The sequence below is a fragment of the Hylobates moloch genome, unplaced genomic scaffold (genome assembly GCF_009828535.3).
Source record: "Hylobates moloch isolate HMO894 unplaced genomic scaffold, HMol_V3 SCAFFOLD_3, whole genome shotgun sequence".
Classification (NCBI taxonomy): Eukaryota; Metazoa; Chordata; class Mammalia; order Primates; family Hylobatidae; genus Hylobates; species Hylobates moloch.
The window spans coordinates 154,641,364-154,660,367 of NW_026652278.1; the positions used below are offsets into that span (position 1 = coordinate 154,641,364).

Here is a 19,004-nt window from a genome sequence, read left to right on the forward strand (position 1 = left end):
TTCTTTCTTTCTTTCTTTCTTTCTTTCTTTCTTTCTTTCTTTCTTTCTTTCTTTCTTTCTTTCTTTCTTTCTTTCTTTCTTTTTTTTTGAAATGGAGTCTTGCTCTGTTGCCAGGCTGGAGTGCATTGGTGCCATCTCGGCTCACTGCAACCTCTGCCTCTCGGGCTCAAGCGATTCTCCTGCCTCAGCCTCCCGAGTAGCTGGGACTATAGGCACATGCCACCACGCCCAGCTAATTTTTGTATTTTTAGTAGAGACAGGGTTTCACCATATTGCCCAAGATGGTCTCAATTTCTTGACCTTGTGATCCCCCCGCCTTGGCCTCCCAAAGTGCTGGGATTACAGGCGTGAGCCACTGTGCCTGGCCGAGAGCACATTCTTAACCAAGTCATTTCCCTGCTATTGGCCAGGCTGACAATTTGAAACCACTTTCTTAGGGTGACTTGCACCTTTTTTCTGTTCCCCATTAAATAATATTCCCCGGCTGGGCGTGGTGGCTCACGCCTGTAATCCCAGCACTTTGGGAGGCCGAGGCGGGCGGATCACGAGGTCAGGAGATCGAGACCATCCTGGCTAACAAGGTGAAACCGCGTCTCTACTAAAAATACGGAAAATTAGCCGGGCGTGGTAGCGGGCGCCTGTAGTCCCAGCTACTCAGGAAGCTGAGGCAGGAGAATGGCATGAACCTGGGAGGTGGAGCTTGCAGTGAGCCAAGATTGGGCCACTGCACTCCAGCCTGGGCGACAGAGCGAGACTCTGTCTCAAAAAAAAAATAATAATAATATTCCCCACCTTGATGCATCATTTGACCTTTTTCAAATATTGTTTTTGAGTAACCATCTTACTTCTACGTATGGTAACAATACTGACATCAGTCAGCTACTCTGAGGCTGATGGTCAAATACTTTATAAACATATAAGAAGACATTGTTTTGTTTATCTACCATTAGTAAGTAAATATTAAGGCATAATTGTGGCTGCAATCACTTGGAATGGAAATGTGAACTAAATCAGTGTTTACATATTATTTGTGGCTAGTACAAAAAGAACGTAGAATACAGAGTCCTATTTAGGAGTTTCTCTTTATTCTTTTATTTCTTTTAGGTAGATTCTGTGGGGACAAAGTGCCTGAAGTTCTTACTTCTACAGACAGCAGAATGTGGATTGAGTTTCGTAGCAGCAGTAATTGGGTAGGAAAAGGCTTTGCAGCTGTCTATGAAGGTAAGTCACATTGAATTTTAGAGAGTAGTTCATCTTATATCTCAACAGAAATGTTCGCTTCTTAATTTCATTACAATGACATTGTGACCATATTTTAAAATTACGAATTTTTCTGAATCTGTATTATAATATTCATATAGATAATTTTAATAAAAATACACAGTAAATTTAAATTGCAAGAACAACTTGTTTTCTAGTATCAGTGATGCAATAATATCTAAATGTGTTCAGGATGCGTGGAGAAAATAGCAAATGTTGCAAGAATTCTTAAAGTTTAATTGTTTCATGATAGTTTTAAAACATTATGAAGAAATTATCATTTTCCTTTGTACTGATTTTGTGTCTGTTTGGTCCCTGTATTCCTGAAATACTTTTTATTAGAGGAAATTGCACAGAAAGTAATTGTGCCGATTTCTGAGGCATGCTTTATCTAAATAAGAGAGTCAGCATTTGAGGAAGGACTTATTAAATGCTTTGTTTTATGCTTCTCTAAAACAATAAACTGGCATTGTGCTTTCTTGGCTTTAAAACCAGCTCCTTTCTTGCCAGGTTGTGGGTGGACGAGACACTTCCTAGTTACAGCAGTTAAAGTAATTTTGAAGACAGAAGATTTCTGCTTCCCTTAAACTTTTAAGTAAACGGAAGCATTTTGTTTTAAGGATTAACTGCCTAGTAGTGAAGAGGATTATTTGGAGGGAGTCACGGACGCTGTGCACATGACACTAACTCACTGCCAGAGACCCAGTGAGTTCTGTTCAGGATGAGGCTCCTCTTCTGATGAGCTATTTTACCTGTGTCGAAAGACCGAAGGAAGCAGCTCAGAGAATCGCAGAACAAACTCACAGAGAATGAATTCACAAAGCCACTAAAGGTTTTTAAAGGTTAAAAAAATACCTTTTTGTTAAGATAGGATTAAAAATTATTTATTCCTTGACCATTATCTAATATTTGTAGTTACTTGACTAGGTTTTTTTTACCACATAAATATTTACTACATTACAACCAGTCAACTTTGATTTTTATAGCCTGGTCTTTATGTACTGAGCTACAGGAGCTGAACTTCAGTGTTACCCTAGAAGAAAATGAAAACGAAATGGCATGTCCAGGCTTAGTTATTTGTTTGTTTTTTGGCTTTCTTCAGCGATCTGTGGAGGTGAGATACGTAAAAATGAAGGACAGATTCAGTCTCCTAATTATCCTGATGATTATCGCCCGATGAAAGAATGTGTGTGGAAAATAACAGTGTCTGAGAGCTACCACGTCGGACTGACCTTTCAGTCCTTTGAGGTAAAGTCTTTTAGGCTATCTTCCTGGCACATATTCTCCATAAACGACAATGGCATTTAAGAGAATCCTCATTAAATCAGCAAAGAAACAGAGAGTCAGCCTTTTAATCAGCAAAGAAGCAAAGGATCGCTCATAAAATGCAACATCAAGAGCAAAAGGGTTTTTTTTTCTTCTTTCCTCGTTTGCAGACATTTTCAAGAAGATTAAAGTGAGTTTACATTATCTGTGCTATTTGAATTAGAATGTTTGAAGTACTGACAATAGTTTCTTTTGACAAATGCACAGGCCTATTTCACAAGAGGGTCCATTAAGTAATAGAACTTTTATTTCTCTTCTAAACTAAGAGGTTAAAAGGTAGAAAGTCTTTTTTGTAAGAGGAACAAAACATTTTTCACCTTTTTTTTTTTTACCATAACACAGATAATTGTTTATATCAAAAATAGGGATTTTAAGTGTTCTGACGAGCTTTCAACCTCCTTAAAAATATTCATCAGGGAGATCAGCAGCATCGTTGTGTTATTAGATGAAGGGCCAGAAGAAACCAAAGGCCAATCAGAATTTTTGGATCAAAGTCTGGGTCCAGAACTAACACACTGGCCCATGAGTCATTTTTGTGGGATGAAAGGAACAGAGTTAAAGATTTAAAGCCGAGAAATAGAGGAATTTCTCAGGAACTCCAGAGTATGTTTAAATCAGAGTTGGTCTGGAAATTGAGAGCCCAAGCTGAAGTGGAGAAGAACAATGAGATGCAGGTGGTAGGTCCCAGCCAGGGTTAGAAATTTAGATGCATGATTGGAGATGGAGTCTTTACTGATTGGAAGACTAATTCACTAAGTGATCAGAAGGCAGTAATGAGCCCTACTACCCAGTGGGTAGTAATGAGCACTATGAACACTACCTACTGAGGGCAGTGACCATGGTCATGGTTGTGTGTCTGTACCTGCAGCAGGAGCACCAGGAGAATCCAGGCATTGCCAGTAAACCCAGAGACTCTCTCATCCTCATCTGCAAGCCTGTACATTCTGTTTCTTCAGTACTTGTCTCTGACCCCTTGCATGTACCATTTAACTTCCCAGGTGTATTTTCTTTTGTTACCAAAAAAATATATACTTTCTACTTTAATCATTATGTTGTATTTTATACTCCTGACCATTTTTTTGCACTTTTGGAAACTTTGGTTCTACCATTACTTGATTGACAGTTGAACTTTGTTAATTTAAGGGACTAATAGGTTTGCAAATACTGTTCAAATAGACCAGTTTATTGTGGATAGTTAACTAAAATTGAGTAGAAAAATTTCACCCATGATTTAGACAAAAAAGACTCATAAAAATTATCCACCCAATGTATTTGCTTTGTTTTGTGATATTTCAAGAATTAAGAGATTAACTGTCTTTTAATATGTAATTCAGTTTTTTTTGTGGAATTCTATTATAGACGTGATGTCAGAAAATGCATTCATTCCATCAACCTGAAAACTGATGCATTAAGTTGCTACCTTAGTTGATTTGTAGTTTATGTTTTTATTTATCAATGCAATAGCAGTGATAGTTCTTCAAAAATAAGATAACATAAGGACAAATGGAAAAGATTTGCACCTCAGGCACTTAGAACCGTGCCTGACACACAGTAGTCGCTTAATAAATACTTGTTTACTGAGTGAATGAATCAGTGATGACTATGCTTTATGACCTGGGAAAAGTCATGTCATAGAATGGCTGAGAATAAATTTTATTTATTGTCTCTAGTTTCCTGTCCTATCTTCATATTACTTTATTTCTATATGTTTCTGCCTCCCTCATTTATATGTTAGACATATTTTGATATCTGGTAGATCTCTTGTCTTTACATGACCAAAACCGAACCCTTGCTTATTTTGTCTTACTCACTAAACCCACTCTTCTTCTGTTTATTTCAGTACTATTTCAGTACTTTTTGTCACGGCTTACCCAAGGAACATCCTTAATTCTACCTTTTCTCTTAAGCCCTGCAGCCAATCTATCAGCATATTTCAGTTGCTTTGTCTTCAAACTATACCCCATACACGATGACTTTACACCGCCACTGTTCTCACCATCCCCCCTTTGCTTGGAACTCACAGCAAGAGCCTCATGTCTCTACTCTTGCTCTGCATATCCCGTTCTTCACCTCACAACCAGAGTGACGCTTTTACAATGTATGTTAGATTATGATACTGCTCCAGTGACAGGGGATTTCCATCACACCTAAAATAACATCTAGACTCGATTATCGTGCGCCACGGTACTTGTGATTTGCTCTTTGGCTCCTCCTCACTGCCTCTGTGTCAGCTCGTCTCACCCTCTTTCTCTTTCTCAGAAACACCAACCTCACTCCCGCATCACAGCATTTACCACTGATGTTCCGCTGCCTCAGGTCCTTGCTTTTACTCTCCCGTTACTTTATTTGGATCTCTGCTTAATTACTGCCTTCTTAAAAAGTTCTTGGCTGATAACACTACTTAAAATATTTTCTTACCTACAATTATCTCTAAATCATCACTCTGTTTTATTTTTAGTAAATTGCACTTCCAACTACCAGAATTTATGCTACAGATCTCTTTATGTACATGTTTATTATCTGTCTCTCTCACTAGAATATGTCCACCAGTGGGTTGGGATCTTACCTGTGACTCTGATCATTTTGCTGGGATCTTACCTGTGTCTCTGATCGTTTTTTCTCCAGCAACATTGTTTGTGAGATTAATGTTCGGTAATAGATGATATAAATGGATGGATAGACTACATGTAAGTCAATGTATGAGTGTGTGACGGTTGGCAGATGGAAATGAGTATATCCTTTCTTTATTAAAGCCATGTAAGTTTCCATGCAGAGGGAAACAAGCCTGGGTAGATAAGAAAGATTTAGATTATGGAGTACCTGGTATGGTGAAGTTAGACTGACTTCAGACTAGAGATGCTGAGTTTCAAGAAATTCACAAGGAACAGGATTTAAAGGTGCCTAATAAACATCTAAATCTTCTAGGTAAGGAAACTCAGTTTATGCCGCTAACCTAGTATCGCACCGGTGAGTACTAAAAGAGCATTAAAACCCAGGTACATTTGATCCTGATTTTATTTGCAAATCTGCCTATTTACTAAAATTTTGGAAGCCTAAAAGTAATATTTGCAGTGCCTTCTGGGTCATTCACAGACGTGTACGCAGCAGCAAATTTTGAGTCACCTAATGTGCCCATTGCCGGCTGTGATGTGCCTTACTGAGAAAATATGTGTCAGATTATCTTCGTTCAGACATGTATGGTGTATATATAGTGCTGTTGGGTAAGAGTTCAGTATTAATAAATGGGCAACCTGTATTAATGCGTCTTTAAACAGAAACGCGCAAAACAAAATTTTGTGACTAGAATCTCACAGGAACTCTAACCCTAAGAGCAATGAATCAGTACTTGCTAGTTCAGTATTCTGAGCAACTTAATAGAATGTAACTAGTATGAATATCAAGAATCAGCTTTATATATTTTCTTATTTGTTCTAATAGTCATTAGGTGGTTGTTTAATTTAGTCAGTTATCTGTTTATATCAATTTTTTTGTTTACATATGTTCTCAATATGGGTATTATACATTTTATACATATTTATGTTGAAAATGTATAATCAAAATGTTTTCATAAATTTCCAATATTATGTGATTTTATCTGACAAAGTACAGTTTTTATTCACTGATTCTAGTCTTTGCCTTGTTTCAAAAACTGTTTATATTTTTGTTTATTATTCTTACTTACACTTACCGAAGATCGTTATATTTTTTGAGATGGAGTCTTGCTCTGTTTCACCCAGGCTGCAAGGCAGTGGCACGATCTCGGCTCACTGCAACCTCCACCTCCCAGGTTCAAGTGATTCTCCTGCCTCAGCCTCCCGAGTAGCTGGGACTACAGGCATGTGCCACCACGCCCGGCTAATTTTTTGTATTTTTAGTAGAGACAGGGTTTCACCATGTTAGCCAGGATGGTCTCGATCTCCTGACCTCATGATCTGCCCTCCTTGGCCTCCCAAAGTGCTGGGATTACAGGTATGAGCCACCGCACCTGGCCTCGTTTATTCTTCTTTATATTACTGTATTCCTCTTCAGATATAAGGACTATGAAGATAAACTTGTCTATCATGCTGTTGAAATCTACTTTAAAGAACTTGGCTGTCCATCATTCATGCTTCTGTGTGAATTTATGTCATGGCTTTACCTTTGCCAGTGCCATTTGCATTTTCATGAAAGTGCTGAAATAAAGTCTATGTGTCTTTGTCAATGAGTTTCAGGAATCTTTGAGCAGGAAGGAACACTATTTGCAGGTAATAGAATCTCGATGCTTCTGTAATTATACCATTTGGGAAGTGATGTGGTCTGGATGTTTGTGTGTACCCAAGATTTGTATGGTGAAACACTAATTCCAAAGGTGATGGTATTAGCAGTGGGGTCTTTGGGACGTGATTAGTCATGAGAGTGGAGCCCTCATGAATGGAATCAGTGCTCCTATAAAAGAGGCCTAGGGGCTAGGTGCTGTGCCTCACGCCTGTAATCTCAGCACTTTGGGAGGCCTAGGCGGGCGGATCACCTGAGGTCAGGAGTTCAAGACCAGCCTGACCAACATGGTGAAACCCCGTCTCTACTAGAAATACAAAATTAGCTGGGTGTGGTGGTGGGTGCCCGTAATCCCAGCTACTCAAGAGGCTGAGACAGGAGAATTGCTTGAACCTGGGAGGCAGAGTTTGCAGTGAGCCAGGATTGTGCCACTGCACTCTAGTCTGGGCAACAAGAGCAAAATTCCATCTCGGGAAAAAACAAAAAAAAAAGGCCTAGGGAGCTTCTACTATGTGAGGGCAAAATGAAAAGGCAATGCTTATGAAGAGGGCCCTCACCAGACACTGAATCTGCTAGTGCCTTAACCTTGAACTTCTAGCCTTGAAAACTATGGAAATAAATTTCGTGGTTTGTAAACCACCCTATCTGTGATATTTTCTCATAGCATCTGGAATGGACTAATACAGGAAGCTTTCTCTCCTCTGGTAGTTATTGGATACATTATTTCTTAAGACCAGTATACTGAAGTGAGTTTGTATATGAATATAGATCCCCTCTGAAAGTAATTTGGAAAGCTTGTTCTCTATTTAGCAGCAGAGTCATTTGTAAAGAAGCTTCTAGTGCTATTATTTTATTTGAGAACTTTCAGTAAGAAGAAATATAAAAGAGAAAAATTTGGAAGGCTGGAAATGTTTACAGTAACAACTTCAAAGGAATGTCACCAAAGCAGAAGTGAAATAAACCTGGAGCTTACTTTTGTTTAAATTGAAATTACCACATACATTAGTTCAAATGGTATTAAGTTTGAGGTACTTGTCAACATTACTACACATTCTGATTTGGTGATACTTTCCTTATGAAAACCAGAGCTGATTAATACCCTTAACCACCACAGCTGCGAGCTGAAACATTCTAAACTATGTACATAAGTTTTTATCTTGGTACTTGGTAGATTGCTTATATAAAAGTAATCCTTTAAATCCTTTAAATATTTTTTATTAATTTAATGATAAGTAGACTAGTCTTTGTGAATGAACTAAAAAGCCGAGATAAGGAGGTTTTAATTAGTTGAGGATTTTCTGCTTGCCACGTACTATTTCTGGGAACTTAGCTGAGAATATATTTTAGTAATGACTATAAAACAGAGGAATTACGCAGCTCTTCATGAATTACGGTCTAGGCTATCGTTGTGTCTGAAAGATTAGCACTTCTTAGTTTCAATAAACTTGCCCAAGGTTGCACAACTCGTAGCACTATGATCGAAAACAAGCCCTGGCTCTGTGCATTTATGTCACCAGGTCTAGTAGTAAAGAGAAGCGTCAGTATTCTATTAATATACTATTATGGCATTCAAATCTTTCCTTTTGTATCTATCTTCACTTATACATTTTTGTTGTTTAATCATTCTGTGTCAGTCCATCAGAGGCATGTCTGTTTTATTCGCCACTGTTCACATACTGTCAAGTGAATATTATTTGGCCATAGCAGGTTTACAATAAAATTATTAAATTTATGAGTAATCAAAAAATACTTGTATCATGAAGAAAAAAATGAAGTGGCAGCAGTTAAATAAACCATTCACGTGAAAATAAACCTAAGCAAGACCTATGATGTTGCTTTTAACATGTTTGAACTTTTTTTTGAGCTGTAATTATTCATATGCTTTGTCAACTTAATTTTAAATATTACTACTAATAAACATTATTAAATAAACAAGATAATATAATTTAAAATAATCATATATTAAGCTTTTCACCTTTTTATTCAGTATTCCTTTTGTTTATACCGTTATTTCCTAGACTTTACTAGATTTTACTCATTATAAAAATTATTTTTAATTTTAATGATAAATGCTCATTTGCATTGTTTTTATTAATCAGTTTTATTTAACATTTTCCCCCAAAGCATAAAACAGCTTTAACATTGCTCCAAGTGTATATCGTTTAAAATAATATTCTCTATACAAGTTGCATCATTTAGATTGCATTAATTATATATGATTACATTAGCTATGTTTTAAATCTACATTGTAAGTCATGAGAGCTATCTTTGATTATAGTAAAATATACATAACATAAAATTTCCCATCTTAACCAGTTGTTAAGTGTACAGTTCAGTGGTGTTAAGTAGATTCGAAATATTCAGGCAATTTCCAGAACTCTCCATCTTGCAAAGCTGAAACACTATCTCCATCACACAAAAACACCCTAATTTTTTCCTCCTTCCCCGAATTCCTTATGGCAGTGTCCATTCTTTCTGTCTCTATGAATTAGAGAACTTTAGGTACACCTTTTTAAGGTGGAATAATATTCCATTGTATGTATATACCACATTTTATTTATCCATTCATCCATCAATGAACCTGTGGATTGCTTCCACTTTTTGGCTATTGTGAAAATGCTGCTATGAACGTAAGCGTGCAAATATCTCTAAAGACTGTGCTTTCAATTCTTTGGGGTATTTACCCAGAAGTGGTATTGCTAGATCATATGGTAATTCTATTTTTAATTTTTTAGGGAGCATGGGATACCTTTTACTAAAAATTATTATCTAGAAATTTCTACGTTTTCAGAAATTTTTATAAATAACTAGATACTGCAATAGATATTTGTGCAATGGTATTTTGATTTGGAAATTTGGTTATCAAATGAAGGCAAGCATGTGAGTGGGTCCCAAGCCTGGGCCTAACCTCTACCTCCAAGGCTGACTTTCCTTCAGTGCCAGAGCTCACCCACATGCACTGACCACTAAACTCTGTACAGGTTGGCAGGTTTAGAATAAGAAGTTGACCACTTTGGGTTAAATTTATTTTAGTTCTTGCTAAATAAAAATCACTTACTTTTTCTATGTTTTCTCTTCATTCTGCATTAAAGATATGAACCCTCAGTAGTGAAATGTACTATGAATCCCTCTGACTAGTCTTTGTACATGTTCTTCCTTCTTTGTGTGTTTGGATCTACTTCTGATATCACTTACTTATTAGTTTTCTGAAAATTGTTCAGAGCTTACTATCACTTTCCCTATATTCTCTATGAGGATATTAGGTCTGTTTACATTATGATAAACTTGTCGTATTAATACATGGTTTATGCTCTGCTTACCTTAAAGTGTATAAGAAATCTGCATCATCTTTATTTATTATATGTTTATTGTGTGTTTAATTACACATGACATTGAGTTCAGCTCCCAGTTATCTGAACTGTATCCATGCTTTAACTCAAAAAGAAACTGCTCTTTCTTTCTCTTTTCTTTTTTCTTTTTTTCTTTTTTTTCTTTTTTTCTCCTCCCTCTCTCCTTCCCTTCTTGCCTCCCTCCCTTCCTTCCTTCCCTCCTTCCTTCCTTCCTTCCTTCCTCTTTCTTTCCTTTCTTTGTTTCTTTCTCTTTCATTCTTTCTTTCTATAAATCATTGCCTTTGGTGTTCTTTTACTGATGAAGCTTAAAGTTACTGGCATAACATCGATGGACTTGATTCACATTTTAGTTTCAACCATATTTATTTCTATCCATTCCATGTAGTAATTGATGAAGTAATTTGATATAGCTCAAGAAAGTGTTGCACAAATGACACAAAGTAACTCAAATATTCATTTGTGCTCATTGTTACCACTCGTGTTGATGTAGCTGATGAAGTATAATTATAATTAGTACAAATGGAGCAAATTCATTGTGCAAGCCTTGCATTTAGGATTAAACTGGAAAAATAAGTAACTGAAGACCATTCAGGTAATTGATGAGATATCTAGAATTGTTGTTGTAAAGATATAATGTATTTCCAAATATCATAAATTCATGTAGATGAGGCATATATTATTTTCTAGGCAACTCAACATCTGTGGCATTCACTATGTGGGAATGTTGTTACCCCAAATACCAGGTACATATTTAATATGTAAATAATATGTAATGCATAAGTATGTACTAGTGAATTTAACTCTAGAATTAGCTATTTTTACCTGTGAAATATTTACTCTCTGTGTATCATATAAAATATTTAAAATTCCAATTTTTACTAAGTAACCAGTGAATACGCTGTAAACTAAAATGTAAAGTGAGTGATTGTATATCTATTAAAGGAATAAAGTGAGTTTCATAGACCAGGCAATTTAAATTATCCTATTTCTTTTTAGTCATTGAAGAAATCTGAAATTTTGAGTTTCATCTTCAATAGGAACTATGTTGTCTTCCTTGTTTGTACCATAATTTTTAATAATAATCTTCTTAAAATAGTAATTAAAACCCTTTTTAATTAACTTTTTTAATTTTTACACTAGCCTGGTTTCTAATTTGAAGCAATGTAATATTATTATTTATTTATTTATTTATTTATTTATTTATTTATTTATTTATTTATTTTTGCGATGGAGTTTCAGTCTGTTGCCCAGGCTGGAGTGCAGTGGCACGATCTCGGCTCACTGCAACCTCCACCTCCTGGGTTCAAGCAATTCTCTGCCTCAGCCTCCCAAGTAGCTGGGATTACAGGTGCCTGCCACCATGCCCAGCTGTTTTGTATTTTTAGTAGAGACAGGGTTTCACCACCTTGGCCAGGCTGGTCTTGAACTCCTGACCATGTGATCCACCTGCCAAGACCTCCCAAAGTGCTGGGATTATAGGTGTGAGCCACCGTGCTTGGTCGTGATATTATTTTTATTAATGGACCCTCTACTACAAGATGTTGCTTCCTTCATTGTGTATTCTCAATTCTTGTGGTTTTCTCTCTCATTCTTTCTCCCCCTCTTCCAATAGGATTTGTGAATCAGGAGCAGTTCATTCTGTGCTGCTTTAGCAGGGGAGGATAGTTTGGTTTGCCAAGACCTTTGGCTATTTTGTCTACAGTTTTGTCATTTATTCTGTTATCAAACTCTATAACTTGAAATCTGAGATACTATTTTCTGTGTTGTCCCATTGACCAAGAACAGCCTTTGACCATCTGGAAATGTTCTCATATTTATAGAGAACCCTGATTTTGAAGGGATTCTATTAAAGACTGAGATAAGAGGTTTTATATGTATATATATATATATATATATATATGTGTATGTGTGTGTGTGAGTGTGTGTGTGTATATATATATATTTGGCCAAATTGGACTTGTCACCCCTGGTGACCAATTGAGTTAGTTTTTAAAATGTGCTTTTAGAATTAGATATTCTTTATATAAATATTTTCCATTTATTCCCATAATTGCACACACACAAAAATAATTTATTTTTAGGAAAAATATGGATTTATGAAAAGTACCCATTGAGCACCTACCTTAAAATTACAGCCTTCTCTCCCGCACCCAATTTCTGATACCTCTCTCATCTAGATACTAACTAGGCCTGTTTTTAATCAATTTCTGAGATCAGATCATATCAGGAATCTTCAGGGTGGTAAGGCCATAGGCATCTTCTCACACTTCTTATCTTGCTACACTTTCTATTTTTCCATTGAATTGGTGACTTTCTAACATTTTATTATTTAATTATTTATTTTGTTTATTGTTCCTTTTCTGGCTACTCATCAGTAGAATGCAAGCACCAGGAGGGCAAGGTTGTCTGATATTTTTCTGAATGATGCATATCAATCAGGGAGAGTGCCTAGTGGAGAGTAGGCACTGAGTATTTTGTGATTAGGAAGGAGCAAATGTACTACCTAGTTCTAACTAAATCTGTGATTCAAAGTGTATTTTTTTGTTTGTCTTTATACTACCCTGATTTGAAAACTATTATTGTTAGTGTATTGATAAGGCAGAAAACAGATTTTTCTACCAACTATACCAGCAGTTTCATGCATTCAAGTTGCAGTTCCATGGACATTCCCCGATATTCCATGACATTCTGCATATTCCTTAACACTAGTAACAGAGTTCCGTAAATTAACGAATTGTATGTTAAGTGACGTTGACAAGATTTGATGCTTTTCATGGTGTTTTAATTGTAGATATCTCTGCTTTCTGCTTTTAAACACCTAATAAGCAGTTGACTCTAAGAAGACTTTAGTTCTAGTGGTCAACTTCTGTGAAAGGTGAAAAGCAAGACTTTTACATAAAAATTGTCTTACAATTTTTAAAACAATTTATAAATTTTGATTTTTTGGGGGTTTGTTTTTAGAAGCCCAGGGCTGAAACATGGGTCCATGAACATGTAGTTCCCCATAAAGTGTCATAGGCCAATAGTCTGACCTGGTATTTGCATTCTTTTTTTTTTTTTTTTATTATACTTTAGGGTTTTAGGGTACATGTGCACAATGTGCAGGTTTGTTACATATGTATCCATGTGCCATGTTGATTTCCTGCACCCATTAACTCGTCATTTAGCATTAGGTGTATCTCCTAATGCTGTCCCTCCCCCCTCCCCCCACCCCACAACAGTCCCCGGAGTGTGATGTTCCCCTTCCTGTGTCCATGAGTTCTCATTGTTCAATTCCCACCTATGAGTGAGAACATGCGGTGTTTGGTTTTTTGTCCTTGCGATAGTTTACTGAGAATGATGGTTTCCAGTTTCATCCATGTCCCTACAAAGGACACGAACTCATCATTTTTTATGGCTGCATAGTATTCCATGGTGTATATGTGCCACATTTTCTTAATCCAGTCTATCGTTGTTGGACATTTGGGTTGGTTCCAACTCTTTGCTATTGTGAATAGTGCTGCAATAAACATACGTGTGCATGTGTCTTTATAGCAGCATGATTTATAGTCCTTTGGGTATATACCCAGTAATGGGATGGCTGGGTCAAATGGTATTTCTAGTTCGAGATCCCTGAGGAATCGCCACACTGACTTCCACAATGGTTGAACTAGTTTACAGTCCCACCAACAGTGTAAAAGTGTTCCTATTTCTCCACATCCTCTCCAGCACCTATTGTTTCCTGATTTTTTAATGATGGCCATTCTAACTGGTGTGAGATGGTATCTCACTGTGGTTTTGATTTGCATTTCTCTGATGGCCAGTGATGATGAGCATTTTTTTATGTGTTTTTTGGCTGCATAAATGTCTTCTTTTGAGAAGTGTCTGTTCATGTCCTTTGCCCACTTTTTGATGGGGTTGTTTGTTTTTTTCTTGTAAATTTGTTTGAGTTCATTGTAGATTCTGGATATTAGCCCTTTGTCAGATGAGTAGGTTGCAAAAATTTTCTCCCATTCTGTAGGTTGCCTGTTCACTCTGATGGTAGTTTCTTTTGCTGTGCAGAAGCTCTTTAGTTTAATTAGATCCCATTTGTCAATTTTGGCTTTTGTTGCCATTTTTTTTGGTGTTTTAGACATGAAGTCCTTGCCCATGCCTATGTGGCAATTCCTCAGGGATCTAGAACTAGAAATACCATTTGACCCAGCCATCCCATTACTGGGTGTATACCCAAAGGACTATAAATCATGCTGCTATAAAGACACATGCACATGTATGTTTATTGCGGCACTATTCACAATAGCAAAGAGTTGGAACCAACCCAAATGTCCAACAACAACGATAGACTGGATTAAGAAAATGTGGCACATATACACCATGGAATACTATGCAGTCATAAAAAATGATGAGTTCATGTCCTTTGTAGGGACATGGATGAAACTGGAAAACACCATTCTCAGTAAACTACCGCAAGGACAAAAAACCAAACACCGCATGTTCTCACTCATAGGTGGGAATTAAACAATGAGAACTCATGGACACAGGAAGGGGACCATCACACTCCGGGGACTGTTGTGGGGTAGGAGGAGTGGGGAGGGACAGCATTAGGAGATATACCTAATGCTAAATGATGAGTTAATGGGTGCAGCAAAACAACATGGCACATGGATACATATGTAACAAACCTGCACATTGTGCACATGTACCCTAAAACCTAAAGTATAATAATAAAAAAATAAAAAATAAATAAATCTAATATATATTACTGTACATTAATATGAGAACTAAACTATCAGAGTCAGTTTATTATAGGTTTATATCAAAACTTAGGCATTATAATGCAGTTATTACCTTTTATGGACTGTTGTAGTTGTTGTCTACTGCTGCATAGCAAATTAGCCCAAAACCTCATGGCATAAAACAAGCACTGTTACATCTCATAGTTTGAGGGAGTGGCATATCAGTATTTAAGTAGTACTTTGCTGGTAACTTTTCTGTTGCATGTGACATTGATTGATTCACCTGGGAGCATATGTAAAGGGTCCAGGTGGTTGCAATTTTATGTCTGTCATCTTGATGTGGAGGGCTAAAAGGCTGACTCAGCCGGGACAGCCATAGCACCTACACATGACCATTGCAACATAGCGGTCTCAAAGGAACCAGACTCTTTTCTGTCAGTCCTGGATCCCCAAAGTGTCCCAAGAGGCCATGGAAGCCTCAGAAGCCCTTGAACATTACTTCGGAACATTCTGTTGGTAAAGCAAATCACTAAGGCTGGCCAGGATTCAAGGGGAGAAGAATTAGACTAGAAACACACAACTTTGCCTTCCCAATTTAGACTACTGACCTCCACATCTGTAGAAGAATAAATTTGTGTTGTTTTAAGGCATTAAATGTTTGGCAATCTGCTACAGCAGGGACACACAAAAAACACATTTGCTTTGTTTTTATTATGCGTCTGTGTGTTTGTTTAATCATGAGGTACTGACTGCATGATTATAGCTTTAAAGTACAAAGAAATTGCAGTCAAAAGATGCTTGGGGAAAAAAAATCTTCTTGCTAGAAAAGGGACAAAGTTCTAAATGCGTAAGTACAAGTATCTGTTATCCCTGTTTTTATCCTGTCTTGGTTCTGAAAGACTCAACTGATAATTAAATTTGGGGGTACCTTTTTATATTTTGAATTAATGTTCATTCAAAACAAAATACAAACAAGCAAAGTTCTAGGCATCCGAGCACACTGCAATAAGCTAATGTGCTTATATCATTTTTAGTTGATTTATCATACCCTTGAGTTTTGCTATATAACATACAGTTACAAGTTATAGCTTTATATATGGGATATTTAAAAAACGAAAACATCTACAACTGTTAAATAATTATCCATCATAAATCCATAAAAAATATATTTGATCACAGTTATATAGGACTCATGGAGAAGAAAGGTTCTTTTGAATCAGGAGACTGAGGTTTGTACTCCATGACGCCATTTTTTTCCAGTGGCCTCTAATCCTTCAAATATTTTGTGGGAAACCAAATGCCAGTTTTTATCAAACAGGAAAAGGTGAAAGATGGCTGGGACTAGGGACCTCTAAAGCTTATCTTACAGTTGCTCAAATTGCATCAGTCTCTTTAATTCTTTTAGTTTAAATGTTCACCCTTGCTAAATTTTATTTCTGCATTAAGTGCTATCATTTTACTATCTTGTCCTTTGTGAATATATGCAGTTACCCTGCAAGGCCTCATTCTTTAGCCATTGCCTGTATTTTCAATAAAAGAACCTCTACAGATGTTCATATGGGTGAACAGCGTCTGGAAGCCTGGCCAGGGGCCAGCCAGGTAGATTAGACTTGCTTGGGTGTTCCAGAAATAAAGTTATTATTTCCAGAGCCTATAACGAGAGTTCAATTTTATTTCTTTTGAATTGGACTCCTTAATCTCTTAGCTTGCTTGTCTTGTGGGAAATGCATTCGGATTTCTGACTAGGGCCCATGGTTATTCACTTTTTTTTTTTTGGCCTTTCTAAAACCCAGATTAGTAACCCTAAATTATAGAAATATAATCATGGAATGAGTATGCTTTAAAGTTTTTTAATACCCAAATACTTATAAAGTCTTAAACACTTAGGAAAAATATTTAAGTCTACCAAAGGAAGATAGTGTTTTTGAGTGGAAATCCAAGTTCCTTACAGCTTTATACATTCAGCCTTGCTGGCTATCCTGTCTCCATTGTGAACTTGCAAGACTTTTCGGGAACCTAAATGTCTTCTGGGGACATTTCTGCGGCATTGGTTCCTGGTGGTTGGAAGTGTGCACATTCTTTATTATTTAGATATTGAGATTCATGGTGCAGCTTGTGTTGTAGAATAAAGTGATAAATGGCATATCACACTTTATCATCATGAACTCTGAAAAATATTTTAGAAGTTTTTCCTTTCCGAAGAGTTCCTATAATACATTTCTGTGGCCTGGAAATATTTTCTGTTGATGTAAAGTCACTGTGTATGGAAGGTTCTCTGTGTGGGTATCTCTACTGTATAAGGGGCAGACTTCCGAGATCTCAGCCTGTGAATTAGTCACACCTTTGCTTGTGTGTGGTGGAGCTTTTAGTTCAGGCTGATTTCGGGAAAAGGACCACCCAGCTTTGGCATTTGACGTAACAAGTTGCTACCTATTCCAAAAAGAAAATTCATTAATGAATGAGAGTTGTTTGCGTCACTAGAGTATATGTCAGCTATGGAACCTTTGACTAATATGACTCTTACAGACTCAGTCTGATTCCACCAGTAATTTGATAAAGAGCTGTAGCCAGTTGGCTCCAGACCAGCTGTCAGTATGGCCCCCAGCCCACCAGCTCAATGCTACTTTGTGCGGTGTTGCTCCGTTCTGTTAAACAGATGTTATGATTTAGGCCAGACATCCTGCATTTCATTAGGAAGAAAAATAGTCACCTATTTATCTCATTCATTCAGTCTTCAATGGACCAATCAATGGACTGAACACATGTGTGGTCTTTAAATTCTGATCCCAGCTTTAGCCATTACTTATAGCAAATATTTTAGAATGCCACTACCTGCAACTTTCTTAAAACACTCTCTTCTATGCAGCAGGTTTCCCTGGTTCTTTGCTCTTTATATTTACAGATTAATGACTTTAAATCACAATCAAAAGAGATACTTGCTCAACTTGCAGTGGTTTTCAGATATTCTTTTCCTGAACCAATGTTTTTCCTCTTGAAATAACATTATATTTATAATTCAGAAGCTTAGTTTCATATTTAATAAAGAACTCTAGGTGCGGTTAAGCCAATTTTCTCATAGTGGTTTCCTATCAATTACAAACTGATGTTAGGAATGTATATATGTACACAATGGTAATAGAAGCAGACTGCTATTTCATGAGAGGCAGAAAATGAGATTTAGTAGGCCCTGTCTGTAGAATTTTCATACTTGAGGTTGGCCATAAACGTCAGCTAGGTTTTTGGGTAAATACATTGACAGATTTACACAGACATCCATATACTTATTCAGAATCTTCTGCATCCTATGCAATGTGTGCACTCCACTGGGTTACAGAGATTAACAAGTGACACATTCCCTCAGTTATCACCTGCTTTGCATGTTGTGCTTCAGGATAAATAGACTCTACTGATGTCTCCTTGTTCACTGTATTTCCCTACACTGTCTTCTCTTTCCAGTGAGATTCTTTGTGGTATGTTCAGTCTTTTTGTACTAGCCAGTGTCTTTGGTCAAATGAAGTAAGCATTCCTTTTCATCCATAATGATTACAACAAACAATTACTCTAATGCTTATTGGTTATAATTTTTTTTATTTCTACTTTTTAAGTAGAGTTCAGTGGAAAGAGACAAAAGTGAGATCAGCTTTTTTTCCCCCTTTTCTTTCTTCCGTTAAGTAACTCCATTCCTTTCTTCTACTCCCTAGTTAATATGAATTGTTTATTTCATTTCTTTCCTCACTCCTCCGAAGTCAGAAGTGATAGTGGGTGATGTAGTGTGGTATGGAATAGATAGTGGGTTCACACGGAGACAGAGCAATTTTTGTTTTTTTTTTTGTATGTCTTCAATTAGTCTGAACATTATGATCACTTCAGTAAAACTGTATCAAAGAAAATAACTATATTAAAATTCATATGCCAATATTTTGTTGGAGGGATTATAGCAAATTAACCAAATTTGAAGTATATTTCATACTTTTTCATGTTTATTTGCTTTATAATATTTTAGTTTTCTTCTATAGACTTAAGTAGGAATGACGGCTTTATTTCTTCAATGTATGATTGTTTTTCTGGGGAAAGGAAAGAGCCTTTGGCAATAGCAAAT

General features: G+C 36.6%; 1 protein-coding gene across 1 annotated transcript in view; it reads left to right on the top strand.

The window, feature by feature from the left end:
* The window catches only part of TLL1 (tolloid like 1), a 259,709-nt gene that overhangs the window by 174,446 nt on the left and 66,259 nt on the right, over window positions 1-19,004 (top strand). The window contains exons 11-12 of the mRNA XM_032174071.2: window positions 1,105-1,221; window positions 2,363-2,508. Of these exons, the coding sequence (XP_032029962.1) occupies window positions 1,105-1,221; window positions 2,363-2,508 (263 nt within the window). The remainder of the gene's footprint in view (window positions 1-1,104; window positions 1,222-2,362; window positions 2,509-19,004) is intronic.